Source organism: Hyla sarda, chromosome 2 (genome assembly GCF_029499605.1).
Source record: "Hyla sarda isolate aHylSar1 chromosome 2, aHylSar1.hap1, whole genome shotgun sequence".
In the NCBI taxonomy this organism is placed as follows: Eukaryota; Metazoa; Chordata; class Amphibia; order Anura; family Hylidae; genus Hyla; species Hyla sarda.
Window position 1 is genome coordinate 400,427,268 of NC_079190.1, and position 14,739 is coordinate 400,442,006.

The 14,739-nt window shown below is 40.1% G+C and overlaps 1 protein-coding gene across 1 annotated transcript in view; it reads left to right on the forward strand.

Annotated features, from left to right (window-relative positions):
• Positions 1-14,739, forward strand: part of POLA1 (DNA polymerase alpha 1, catalytic subunit) — a gene marked incomplete in the record, with an annotated part of 464,240 nt that overhangs the window by 248,501 nt on the left and 201,000 nt on the right. Inside the window, 2 exon segments of the mRNA XM_056558791.1 lie at positions 1,115-1,296; positions 5,239-5,370. Of these exon segments, the coding sequence (XP_056414766.1) occupies positions 1,115-1,296; positions 5,239-5,370 (314 nt within the window).

The window sequence follows — 14,739 nt, forward strand, 5'->3', positions numbered from 1 at the left end:
TATTCATCTGTAAAAGGTCTGAAACTATGGCTTTTTAAAATAGAATAAGAACCACAGAAGATTTTTATATATTGTCTCCACTCTCTTAATTGAACTTAAAAGCTGATTTATGACTAGGTCAAAGTTAGCCTTAAAGGGGTACTCCACTGGAAAACCTTTTATTTTTTTTTCTTTTATTTTTTTTAAATCAACGGTTTCCAGAAAGTTAAACAGATATGTACATTTCTTCTATTTAAAAATATTAACCGTTCCAGTACTTATCAGCTGCTAAATGCTCCACAGGAAGTTTTTTGTTTTGACTTTCCTTTCTGCCTGGCCACAGTGCTCTCTGCTAACACCTCTGTCCATTTCAGGAACTGTCCAGAGTAGAAGCAAATCCCCATAGCAATCCTCTCCTGCTTCGGACAGTTCCTAAAAATGACAGGTGTCAGCAGAGAGCATTGTGGTCAGGCAGAAAGGAAATTCAAAAGAAAAGAACTTCCTGTGGAGTGCAAAGCAGCTAAGTACTGGAAGGGTTAAGATTTTTAAATAGAAGTAATTTACAAATCTGTTTAATGTCTGGCACCAATTGATTAAAAAAATGTAAAATGTTTTCCAAGGGAGTATCCTTTTAAGTTGACATGACTCAGCGTAGGCTAAGTTCATATTGCCATTTGCATCTGTCCCGTTTAGAGTCTGTTCAGCTATTACATTTTTTAGATTTTTTCCTTGCACAGAGTGGACCCCTGACACAGGTGGGAGTGCAACCGATAATGCTGGGTCCTGACTGACCCCATTCACTTGACACTTGCATGGGTCCATCGGGGATCTGGTAGTTTACTGTTGTTTTGCATTCACACATTTTTTTTCTTCACTAAACTCCTGTCATTTTGATGGAATTGCAGAGGGGGCTTCATATAGCATAGCCTGACAGCAATGTGAACAAGGCCTGAGAGGACAAAGTCTTTAAAGTCATTAGGAAAACAGGTGTAAATATAGCCCATGGCTAGATAGGGCATAATTCTTTCCAGCTCTAAGATATAAGCCTCCTCGTTATTATGCACAGGGGGAGGGGGAGCTTTTTTCTTTTAGTAAACAAATACTAGTAAACTGTTAATTACTTATTAAATAATAGGACTTGACCCATCCCAGTTTCGGGTTCAGCAGCATTATCAGAAAGATGAGGAGAATGATGCTTTGCTTGGTGGTCCAGCTCAACTAACTGATGAAGAGAAGTACAAAGACTGCGATCGGTTTAAGTTCTGCTGTCCGAAGTGTGGAACAGAGAATATATATGACAACGTCTTTGATGGATCGGTGAGTAGCTTTGGTTCATCTTCCAAACTAAATCTTGCTATTACAATCCTTTTTTCGCAACTTGATTACTCAGAACTAGTTATGGAAATGATACTGGGCTGATCCTACACCACAAAGTATGTAAACATGATAGACTAAACATTAGTAGCATCACAGTAAAAGCAATGGAGAAATGGTCATTAAAGGGGTATTCCAGGGGGGGAAAAAATCAACTGGCTCCAGAAAGTTAAACAGATATGTAAATGACTTCTATTAAAAAATCTTAATTCTTCCAGTAGTTATCAGCTGCTGAAGTTGAGTTCTTTTCTTTCTGGCAACAGTGCTCTCTGCTGACACCTCTGCTTGTCTCTGGAACTGTCCGAAGCATAAGAGGTTTGCTGTTGGGATTTGCTCCTGCTCTTCTGACATCTCTGCTTGTCTCAGGAACTGTCCAGAGAGCACTGAGGTCAGACAGAAAAGAACAGCTCAACTTCAGCAGCTGATAACTACTGGAAGGAATGAGATTTTTTAATAGAATTCATTTACATATCTGTTTAACTTTCTGGAGTCAGTTGATGGGTATTCCAGGAAAAACCTCTCTAACTTGTACACAATAATAATGTTCTGCAGGGTTAACAGTAAAATCATTCTATTCTCATAGAGGTGTCTGACACAGGAAAAACAAGCCCTGCAGAGAGGATCACAGATGAGTTGTATATCAGACAGTGCTGCAAAACCAGGACCATCACACTGAATGCTGGACACTATAATTCTGATGGATAGACAAGAGCTTTAGTAGAGGCTCCAGTGCTACCTTATTTATAAAGATAGTTATTTGCAGTATTCATAGCATCCTGCATATAGATATTTATTACATAGCAATTTTCACTAAAAGTTTGCCAGAATTTTAATATTACTCAGCAGGTTTCAGCAGAATCTGACTGTACACTCAAAAGAGACCTGACGCACTGTACATGTAGCATGAATCTACCTGCATCATGTCAGAGTAGGAGGAGCTGAGCAGATTGATATATATGTTTATGGAAAAATATTCTGTAGAACTTGTCATTTATTGCTTGAAATCTCTGCTCGTTCTATGCCTAGGCGTCCAGTAGGTGATCCTATTATTGAGTGACACCGTCCACTGGACCCCTAAGAATAGCAAGAGCAGGAAGTTCAATTAATGTTCCAAGTTATACTAAATATTTTCCCACAAAGATGTATATATCAATCTGCTCAGCTTCTTTTGCTCTATAACCTGATGTGAGTAGATAGTATTTTTATAATGGCAGGTTCCTTTTAAAGCTAGGGAGCCTGGCATTTGTTTAGAGCGTCTGGTGCTGCACTGGAGGCTCGTAATGTCACGGTCACGCCCCCTCAATGCAAGTCTATGAACGCCCCCTCCCATAGATTTGCATTGAGGGGGCGTGGCTGCGACATTACCAGCGGGCGTGGATGTGACTTCACGAGCCTCTGTCTCACATCTCCAGTCATTTGGCATGGAGTGAATTTCGCTCCGTTCACCGGATGTCTGTGCAGCCGAGATCGCCCCAACCTCCCCCCCCGATCAGACATTTTAGCCCCTATCCTTTGGAAAGGGGATAAGATTTCTAGGGGCGGGAGTACCCCTTTAAGGCTTTTTTCTTGGACAGCTTTACTAAAAGGATATTGATGTTTAGTACAATAAAGATAGAATACAACATACCAGAAATAGTCATGTTGTTAGGGTCTATATAGTACTAGTATGCAACTGCGACTCTAGCTGGAAATAATAGTATCTAATGTACATTGTAGAACTAAGCCAAACCTGCTTGGCCTGAGTCATCCATTTATTCTGTCCTACAGCCAGTGATCAAAAAGGGCAAAGTCTACAAATGATTCTGTTCTTGCAGTGGCTACTGTATATAAATGTCACAAGTGTCTGCCTGCTGAGCCTCACATTCACAGTCTATTGATAGTTGCCATTATGACAAATTGCTCTTTACCACCTGCTTGTTCTCAGGCATCACATAATACAATGTGTGCCAATGACAATATGTATGCAATATTACTTGATTTGATGTACATGACATTGTGTCTATTTAAATGCATTCTGTATTGGAGTTAATTGGGTCTTACCGATCTCGTGGCTTTACATACTCATTGGCCTCTGCTTTTTTCCGTATGCATATGAACACTTTGGGAGTTAAAAGAAGTTCCTATTTTAGAGAATGATTTTTTTTTTTTTTTCTTTTTGCATATCCATCAATTTAGGGGCATATTTAATCTTTAATATATTATCCCTCGCTCATTCCACATGCTTATCTTTAATAACAAGTTTAGTTATATTATCTCTCCTGCTGTCTTCCCACCCCAGACATGAAAGCCTCATGGTGCGTTCCTGCCATGAAGTAATGCCAAAAAATGCATCATCGACCTTGGACCACCAAACAAAAACTGGGCCAGCTTGACAACTTCTCTTCACTGTCAGCCACACACCAGTTTTTGGCATGGTATTAGGCCGTGAAACAGCAAAAAACCTTGAAAATTAGAGAACACAGATTATTTTTATCTAAATTAAAAGTAATTATTTTAAGATAAGTTGGACAAACAGCAGATGTTTAGCATTTTTACGAAGCAGAAGAAAACAGCCATTGGTAGCAAGTGAGAGGAAAAGCCAGACACAGATCAGCAGTTCCATGTTAAATCCTTGACTTTTGCTTCATTACAGCTGTAAATAAGAAAGCTAATTGCACGGAGACTTGACGATCTGCAGATGGGCTAGCTAGAGAAGAGCCGGATGTCAAGCTCTGAAATCTCTTCCACCTGGAATTTCTCAGTAATGGGGGGGTGGGTGAGTGAATGTTAACAGGGAAGGGGAAAGAAAGGTGAGCTCTTCTAGGAACGCTTCATCTACAAATGGGCAACTTGAGGATTAATTTGCTGAAATCTATGTTTGTACTGGAATTAATGGTTCTGTTAACCCGCAAAAAAAAACAACAAAAAACAAACGGTAAAGTTCTATAATATGTCTGAGGTGAGATTAAGTAATTATACCAAAATTAAAACACTAGTCCAGGGCAAACAGTTCAGTCATAACCCCCTAAGCCCCAATTCACAAAAGACAGTGAATGACAAAAAAAAATCCTCCTCCTTCCATTAAAAAAATGTCTGAAAGGGTGGATGGCACTCTACATATCAAGAATGCTATTCTGCTATCAAGAATGTTTAGATAGTTTTCAACCTTAAGCAGTTCTTAGTAAGGGATCCTTCCATTCTGGTACTATAGTTCTGACATAATCTATGAGTTGGGGTGCATGCCAAATGAAGCAAGTGATGGGCCCTTTAGCTAAACCAGTAATGGCCTTCTCTTTAGAGTTATCTTTTATAACATGTACCTCTAAAAAATACCCTGGTTCGTCTAAGCACAGGAAACTGAAGGCAGGATTTTCCTTATTTAAAGTAGGTAGAGAAATCGGGGGTAGGCCTGTGGAAGGCTGGTTCATAAGTGTAGAGATTAGTGGCCATAGTGAACAATAATTCCTTTTGCGCTATGCATAAGCAGTTTAAACCAATTTACTCTTGCTTTCCACTTTGGTTAAAGGGGTATTCCGAGTTAAGTTTACTTATCTCAATCCCCAGGATCTCCACAGCACCCCATACTCCTTTTCTTTGAACGTGGTGACATCTTGCACATGAATATTGCTGCTCCTGTATCCTTATCTATGGAGAGGCTGAAGAGAGTCAAGTAGAACGCTGGTCACCATAGCCTGAGATTTTACCTTTTGGGCTCACTTACTGTCTAGACTTGTAAATTATAACAATAAAGTTTTGCTTTGTCACTTACACCATGCAGTTACAGGTGTATGGTAAGTCAGCTGCATGATAATCGCACAAAAGAATGTCTTACCTTTTGTTCTTTCATGTTCTTTTGGTAAATGTTTCTTTGTATTAATTTTTCATTGTCTAACCTTTTCATTTTAGGGACTGCAGATTGAGCCTAGTTTACTACGATGTAGTAAACCAGAATGTGATGTATCGCCGTTGAATTATGTTGCTCAGGTCCACAATAAGTTACTTTTGGATACAAGAAGACACATAAAGAAATACTACAGTGTAAGTAATGTATCTTCAATTAATTATGTTCTTGTTCCTCATGTATTGAAAATCTTTACTATTCAGGTTTTAGGCTGCAAAAAGTAAAAGTTACTTCTATCTGGAGTCCAAACAAACTGCCTAATAACCCAGAATAAAATCCAGGAAACATCAGGTCCCATTTGTATTAGATATAAGGAGTTAAACTGCATGTGAATGAAAGTTGGATGGCACAACAACTCACATATTAATTTATCAACAAGTTTGGTCTATATTAAGACCTAATTTCTGATCCTGTCTTCAGACCTACTTCTGATTGTTCGCATCAAGGTCCATGTACAGGGGTTTTATTTGTAGCAATGGTATAGTGCAGTGTGTTTCAAATGGAGTCCAAAGTAATGTCGCTGGTTTTCAGATCCAGACTCTGCCCAAACTGTCACAGATTTCTTTTATTGCTGTGCGAAGGGTAAAATCTGCTCCAAAATGGATTGGGGCAATTGCTGCAAAGAAAAACATGAGCTACTTGTACACTTGGCCTTGTAGTCTAAAGTCAGAGAATTTGGTGATACAAGACCACTTTAACAGTTTCCTAGATTAGAAAAACAAATGTTCTATTCCTTGAGTTCCTAGAGGAGGGCCCTATGTCCACAATCCTCATCTCTAGGCACGAGTGGTTCTAAAGAAAGAGCATCTTTTACTCTGGGGCACTCCTGTTCTGCATGAAAGACAAACTGTTGTTTTGAAACTGTGTGTAATGTTCACTTTTCCCAGTGGGGGCACTGCAGGGAAATTAAAAATTTACTGCTAGTTTTCCTGCAGGTTACACTGCAAAGTCCACTCTACAAAGACCCCAGTGATTAGCTGGATTGTGCAGCAGCGCTGTCTTCTCCATCCCTGCCCGCACCTATATGGTCAGTGCTGTAATAGAAAGATTGCAGTTATCTTCCTGACAGAGAGATGTCCCAGGAAACATTCCCATAGGCAGTTAGTAAACTTCTGGACTCCAATTAACCCTTTTTCTACCCTAAGCCAGTAGTGACGCGGGCACAAGCTCCTGTGCTAATGATGACATTCTCAGCAACCTGTTGACTTCTTACTTTAGTGCCATGATTGAAAAACATGTATCCATTTGTAAAAATAGCATAACCTTTCCTGATGTTTTTTTCCTGGTTTGTGAGCCCATCAGTAGTCTTCATAACTTGTATATACGGTATTTAATGAAGAGGGACAATCTATGTATAAAATACTTGTGAACGTGCTAAAATCCTCTCAATCACAGGGTATTTTGAGCCCACAGAAGTTGGAACATACTAGAGTTTTATTTGCCATCTTTCTTCTGTCTGTAGGTTATCAACAGACAGGCTATATATAGGATAGGTTTTATTTGTAGTCCCTAACATGAAGATTGTATTGAAACTATAGAGCCAAAATGGTGGGGGTATATCTTTTCAAGATTTTTTGATATTCTGCTTGTTTTATTTTTAATGCATTGAAGCAATAAAACTATCTAAAAGTTGCACGTAGCACTTAATGCAACCTGTTTGATGCCAGATTCATTAGCATTTTAGATTCTGTTAGTTTTTATTGTGCATGTGTATTAGTCTGTAAAATAATATTTCTGAACTGTTCAGTCGTTATAAGCCATGGTATCAAAAGCTACATCCAACAGATGATAAAATGGCTTTTATCCATAATGGGGTACAAACAATTGGACTGTCTTTTTTTCATGGTTACAGAAGGTGGAATGCTCTGGCACATACGTGCAAACTAAACAAGGTCTCTCTTTTATCTCTGGTTGAATTTATAGTTTGCACATTCCATGTCCCTATTTGATTAAGGCCAGGAGGATAAATGAGTTTGCGTCTGACCTGTAGTCCCAGTAGTTTCTCATCCCTCAAAATGTTGGGCAAAGCATGTGAAGCCTGGGAATCGGAGTTGCGGAGTAATTGTATGCTGCTCTCTAATGGGCCACGTGGGATACCTTCCTGCCATATTGCACTGAGCAGGATGATTTTTTAATTGTAAGCTGCACATTAAATAGATGAAATAGAATTTACTTTGCTTTAGAAATAATAAACTAATCTATAAAGATGGGTGATTTTGTAAACAAGGAAACACTGCCTTGCATATAAATTTCCTTGAAATATTTGTACTGAGCAGCTGTTCTCAAACAGCTTCTTTTAATATGAACGATCAGTTTATCAAACACTTAAAAATTAATGTATTTAGATACAATGCATTTGGAAAGTCTTCAACCCTTTCACTTGTTTTCACATTTTATGTTGAGGCCTTGTACTTAAAGGAGTACTCTGCCCCAGGACATCTTATCCCCTATCCAAGGGACCCCCGGGAAATCGGCTGCAGCACCCCGCTCTGTGTGCGTAAAGATCGGCGGTACAGGGGCCGGAGCATCGTGACGTCATGGCTCTGCCCCTTGTTATGTCACTGTCCGCCCCTTAATGTAAGTCTATGGGAAGGCGGCCGTCACGTTCCTTCCCATAGACTTGCATTAAGGGGGCGGACAGTGACGTCACAAGGGACTAAGCCATGACATCACGATGCTCCGGCCCCTGTATCACCCGTCATTACGCACAGAGCGAGCTTGCTCTGTGCATTAATGATAACTGGATGCTGCAGCCTAGATCCCCGGGGTCCCCAGTGGATCTGACATCTTATCAGATGTCCTGGGGCGGAGTACCCCTTTAAATAAATTTAAAAAAAATTAACTTTCACCCATCATTCTGCACCCAATACCCTATAATGACAAAGTAAAAACTGTATTTAAGAAATGTTTGCAAATGTATAAAAACTAAAATCTTTTCGAGGCTCAACAAATTCCAGGTGTCAGGCGTGCCATTGCCATGGCGATAGAACATTTTATGGTGGATTTTGTCAGCCCTTTCCAATGTTGTCCATCCTTTTTTTTAAATTTTATTTTAAAAAAATATTATAAAAATTTAAACTGTAAACAAAACACTTACCTCTCCCTCAGTTCCTGTAACAATATCCTAACAGGCTTGCCTCCTCTTCCTCCTTTTGTCCTGTGCCGCTGCCGAGCTGTTGGCCTGCTTTGTCCGAGAAGAGTTAGAGCCGCCCCTGCCATCACAGGTCCACAGTTTACCCCTTCCCTACGGCTCGTACCCATTACCTGACCTTAAATTGTGCTCTCCCTGGAAGAGTAGCTTGCATACCCCAATCTTGTTAGTCCACTCTGTTCTCTCCTTCTGGGGCTATTCCAGGGCACTGCGTGCCCTTGCGTGGAGAAGCAGAGATAACCACCTCCCTATGGGGGCAATCTTCAGCACTTTCAGCAAAGTCTCCTCTTTCTGGAGAACTCCCCTTAAAGGGAAACTCCACCTTTTGTCATCCCCTGATAATGTTGTCAGGGCCCCACCTGGTATACATGGGCCACAGACAAGTTAGTAAGAGCTGTTTCTCTTTCAATAATTTTTGTTAAAGTTGTCAAAATAAGTACAAGAAGGGTAACAAATGCTTAGAAAGGTAAATGAAAGAATAAATCAGATCGACCAGAACAAAAAGGTAAACAAGGTTGAGGTAGCTTCATACATAAATGCCCATATAGAAAAAGCATATAGCCGTTATCTAATTGATACATGTGAAAATATTTTCCTGAAACAGTGGAGTTGGCTACAGTGTACATGCAGAGAGGATAATGGTGTCTTACAGGCAGTGGAGGGGGAGGCTATCTGGTACAATATTCCACGTTATTGAACTTAAAGGAGAGCCATTTAGTGCACCTGTTATGGAATTTGCCATAGGTCCCCAAAGCTAAAGTTTTGCAAGTGGTATTGATTTTCTTTATAACTATAGAAAGGGCTGGCACCTCAGCATATTTCTGATTGCTGGTGAGTATAATCTTAGCAATGAAACATAAGACATGTTAGGCCTCGAAACGTGGGAGGTATGTATTCCATGCCCAGAACCAACAGAACCATTTGAGCAGACCAATGCATTTGTATTTGGAGGACTTCACTCAATAGACTGCGATACTATTCCCAAAAGGGCTGAATAATGTGGAAGTCCCACAATTAGGGCTGTAACTAATGATTATTTTAATAATCGATTAGTTGCCGATTATTTCATTGATTAATCGGGAAAAACTTCAAAATAGCAAAAAAAAAAAAAAAGGTTCAGCTGATTCTACTTGAAAAATGATGTACAATGGCCAAATTAAAAGTTTCTAGCATGTGATGTGACCAAACAGCAGAAATTTGGGATTTTTTTTTTATGTTTACACCGGTTGCTGTACAGGATCATTATTAATGATCCTGTACAGAAACCAGCGTAAATGTAATATTGCCGCATGGGTAACTGTCTGAACTATTAAAATAAAATGATAATGATTTACTAACATTAATAGTTCAGACAGTTAGCCATGCGGCAGTATCAGATATGTAAAAAAAATATATATATTTTTTTGTATAGCAATAGGAAAAGGGGGAGCTAATTTTTTATTAGGGGAACAGTTTATATACATTCTTTTTTATTTTTTTTACTTTACACCCCTTTATATAGCACTCCTATAACATGGGGGTATGTGCATACTGCAGAGCATTGCACCCGACCCATGTCTGTAGTACAGACTCTGGAGTACTACAAACACTAGGGTGCAAATGCTCTGCACCCCCCCCCCCATGTGTATAGCAGTGTATATGTACTACATACACACTGCTTTACCCAGGGGGGTATGTGCAGAGCATTGCACCCATGTGTCTGTAGTACAGACACTAGGATGCAATGCTCTGCACATACTACCATGTGTATAGTAGTGTGTATGTAGTACACACTTACACTACTATACACATGGGGGTATGTGTAGAGAATTGTATCCTAGTGTCTGTACTACAGACACAAGGGTGTAATGCTCTGCATATACCCCTGTGTGTATAGCAGTGTGTGCAGAGCATTGCACCCCTTTGTCTGTAGTACAGACACAAGGATGCAATGCTCTGCACATGCCCCCATTGGTATAGCAGTGTGTATGTAATATATGTACAGAGCATTGCACCCTAGTTCTGTAGATGACACTAGGGTGCAATGCTCTGCAGATACCCCCCATGTTTGTGTCAATATGCAATGCGTCAGAAACAGTGGCAGGGCGCATTAAACAGCAGGAAACTGGCCTACCGGCGGCAGTAGTACAGGTGAGTTCCTCCAGGCCAGGCTGAGGCTCCATAAAATGGAGGCAAAATGTACAAGGGGAGGGGAGTAGAGAAGCGGCAGCAGCATGCGTGTTTGGTGAGCAGAGGGTGGGACAGGGACTTCAACCGAGGCTGCGGCGGTACAGCCTAGCATCTGACCGTGCGCCCGCTGCAGCCTTATGACCGCCGACGCCCGGACAACGAGTCGGACGATTATTCGATAACTGGATTCATCGACAACTAATCCAGTTATCGAATGTAATTGATTTTATCGAATAATCATTGCAGCCCTACCCACAATATATGTAATGGCGTAACTCTCCGATTACAGTTATACCAGAATAAGTGTTATGACTCTGAATAATTAACAGCTGTTCAGTCTGGGGTATATTACTATTGCAAGATGGTTTTCAAGGCAGATTTTATATAAGTGACAAAAGTGGGCGCTTTTTGTGTAGTCTTAAAGGCATATTTTCAATCGGTCTCTTGTGTAGTTATACCCAGCTCTTTGTCCCATGTTAGAAGGGGGTAACTATTGTGAAAGACAGTATAGTGCAGAGTATAGGGTCTGAAGGCCTTTTAAGTTACTAGCTAGAAATAGAAGGGTAGCATTGTGTAGCTTGATTTTGGAGGGAGATACAGAATTCAAAATATGTTTAATTCTTAGGGCCTGAAAAGATAAGACTACCATTATCAAGCAACTGTCGGGTGTGAGTGATGCCTTGGGTTACCCAAAGGCGCAGGTCTAAATCGGGGATGGAGCCCTGTATAAAAAAAATAATGGAATAGAGCCTTGTTCTTCTACTGTAGGAGAGTCAAAGAGCTGTTTCACAGTGATGTTAAATGACCGTGTCTTTCAGTCGCTGGGAAGAACTTTTTGTTTTTAGTACAGATGAGCAGTAGAGGGGGCACACTTTATGTGGTTCTTAGTGAGATCCCCTTATTATGAAGATGTGATGTCATTCGAGCATAGTAGGGACGTAACATCATTGTGCCAATAGAAGAACAGAGGCAGAGGTAATTATTTATTTTTATTTTTTTTAAAGATCTGGTGACACTAATGATGTCACGTTGCATGACATGCAGCATCCTGACTCTTACAAAGTCGTCAAGCCTTGACATAAGTATTCGGACCCTTTGATGTGACACATGAAATTTAACTCTGAGGGCTTCCCATTTCTCTTGTTCAACTTGAGATGTTTCTACACCTTGATTGGTATCACCTGTGGTAATTTCAGTTTACTGGAAATTATCTTGAAAAACACAGCCCTGTCTATATAGGGTGCCACAGCTGACAATGTATATCAGAGCTTAAAGGGGAACTCTGGTGGCGAAAAAAATTTTCAAGTCAACTGGTGCCAGAACATTAAACAGATTTGTAAATTATTTCCATTTAAAAATCTTAATCCTTCCAGTACTTATGAGATGCTGTATACTACAGATATAATGAATCTACACCTGTTACTGAACTGGGGACTGGTGCAATTTTGTGTTGTTAGTGTTATAACGAGTTGATTTGAAAACATTTTTTCCCCCATTTATTTCCACCGGAGTTCCCCTTTAACCCCTTAAGGACTCAGCCCATTTTGGCCTTAAGGACTCAGACAATTTAATTTTTACGTTTTCATTTTTTCCTCCTCGCCTTCTAAAAATCATAACTCTTTTAGATTTTCATCCACAGACTAGTATGAGGGCTTGTTTTTTGCGCGACCAGTTGTCCTTTGTAATGACATAACTCATTATATCATAAAATGTATGGCGCAACCAAAAAACACTATTTTTGTGGGGAAATTAAAAAGAAAAACACAATTTTGCTAATTTTGGAAGGTTTCGTTTTGACGCCGTACAATTTATGGTAAAAATTACGTGTTCTTTATTCTGAGGGTCAATACGATTAAAATGATACCCATTATGACATACTTTTCTATTATTGTGGTGCTTAAAAAAAATCACAAACTTTTTAACCAAATTAGTACGTTTATAATCCCTTTATTTTGATGACCTCTAACTTTTTTATTTTTCCGTATAAGCGGCGGTATGGGGGCTCATTTTTTGCGCCATGATCTGTACTTTTTTTGATACCACATTTGCATATAAAAAACTTTTAATACATTTTTTTATAATTTTTTTTTTAATAAAATGTATTAAAAAAGTAGCAATTTTGGACTTTTTTTTTTTTTTGTTCACGCTGTTCACCGTACGGGATCATTAACATTTTATTTTAATAGTTCGGACATTTACACACGCGGCGATACCAAATATGTCTATAAAATTAATTTTTTACTCTTTTTGGGGGTAAAATAGGAAAAAACGGACGTTTTACTTTTTTATTGGGGGAGGGGATTTTTCCCTTTCTTTTTTACTTTTACATTTTTTTACATTTTTTTTTTTACACTTGAATAGTCCCCATAGGGGACTATTCATAGCAATACCATGATTGCTAATACTGATCTGTTCTATTATAGGACATAGAACAGATCAGTGTTATCGGTCATCTTCTGCTCTGGTCTGCTCGATCTCAGACCAGAGCAGGAGACGCCGGGAGCCGGAAGGAGAGGGGACCTCCGTGCGGCGTGCTGAATGATCGGATCCCCGCAGCAGCGCTGCGGGCGATCCGATCATTCATTCAAATCGCGCCCTGCCGCAGATGCCGGGATCTTTATTGATCCCGGCACCTGAGGGGTTAATGGCGGACGCCCGTGAGATCGCGGGCGTCGGCCATTGCCGGCGGGTCCCTGGCTGCGACCAGCAGCCGGGATCAGCCGCGCATGACACGGGCATCGCTCCGATGCCCGCGGTTATGCACAGGACGTAAATGTACGTCCTGGTGCGTTAAGTACCACCGCACCAGGACGTACATTTACATCCTGCTTCCTTAAGGGGTTAAACCAAGCCATGAAGCAGAAAGAACTGCACATAGAGCTTAGAGACAGATCTTTGTGGATGCATAGATATGGAAAAGTGTACAAAATAAACAAAAATGGTGGACACCTAGTGAAGCCCATACATCTAGAGATTGCACATGAACGGTAGGCTCCTTAACAGGTGTTGTTTCTCTAAGGACACAACACATGGACTAGCATGTAGAAATACCTTTGGAGATTATCAGCCTCATGGCTTCCTTGGATCTGGCAGGATGCAAGCGGTTATCACTTGGTTCACCACTTTGATGCAGATCTGGAAAAGGAAACATCCCAAAAAAAAATCTGCTGCACTGAAAGTTGGCAAGAGCACAGAGGCCTCCATAATTCTCAAATGGAACATGTTTGGAGCAACCATTACTCTTCCCATAGAGCTTGGCTGCCTCTTTTACCAAGCCGAGGACCAAACAAAGTAATCGGGCTGTGAAGGGCCTTGATAAGGGAAGTGGCCAAGAACTTACCGGTCACTCTGACTCCCAAAAAATGTGTGTGCAAATAGGAGAAGTCCTCAATCATTGCAGCACTCGGACAAACTGTGCTTAAAAGAAGCATCTTTTCAGTAAAAGAAACACAAAGCCTGTCTGGAGTTTGCAATAAAACACCTTTTAATGGTCTATTTACACGTACAGTATTCTGCGCAGATTTGATGAACAGGACTTTCTGCTGCATATTTCAGTGTAAACTAAATGACTGAAAACTGCTTCAAACCCTGCACATCAAATCCTGCACATCAAATCCTGCACATCAAATCTGCACATCAAATCTGCACAGAATACTGTACCCTAAATAGACCCTAAAGGACGGTTATGCTCTCAGTAAAAATGTATCTGCCGTCCAAAAAAACACACACCAGTCAGAAAATAGAGCCAGATACTAAGATTATTTTTTTTTTCCCTCAATCTGTTTTACTGGTAAAAAGAAATCCTGCTAATTTAGTTTTTGTTGATTTTTCTTTTGACTTCAACAGGGGACACAGTATCCAAAATAATATTCACAGGCAATATTATTGCTGTGGATTAGCAGTGGATTCGTAGTAGAATACGCAACTGTGGATCTTGGATAATTATTTTTTTCTTCCTAGGAAATCCACAGTGGCAAATTCCTCTGAATCCTTCTGCAGAGGATTTTCCTGCACATTTCTGTTAATTTGCTGCAGAATATTTCCCCTGCAAATTTACTGTGTGCGCTCTTACCTGTCAGATAGTTCTCCAGATTGTGGCGTTGCCATGATATGCTTATCCGTTGGATTGGCGTAATAGCTGGGAATCAATTTAAGGATATGGTCACATGCAGCACATCCACAACGT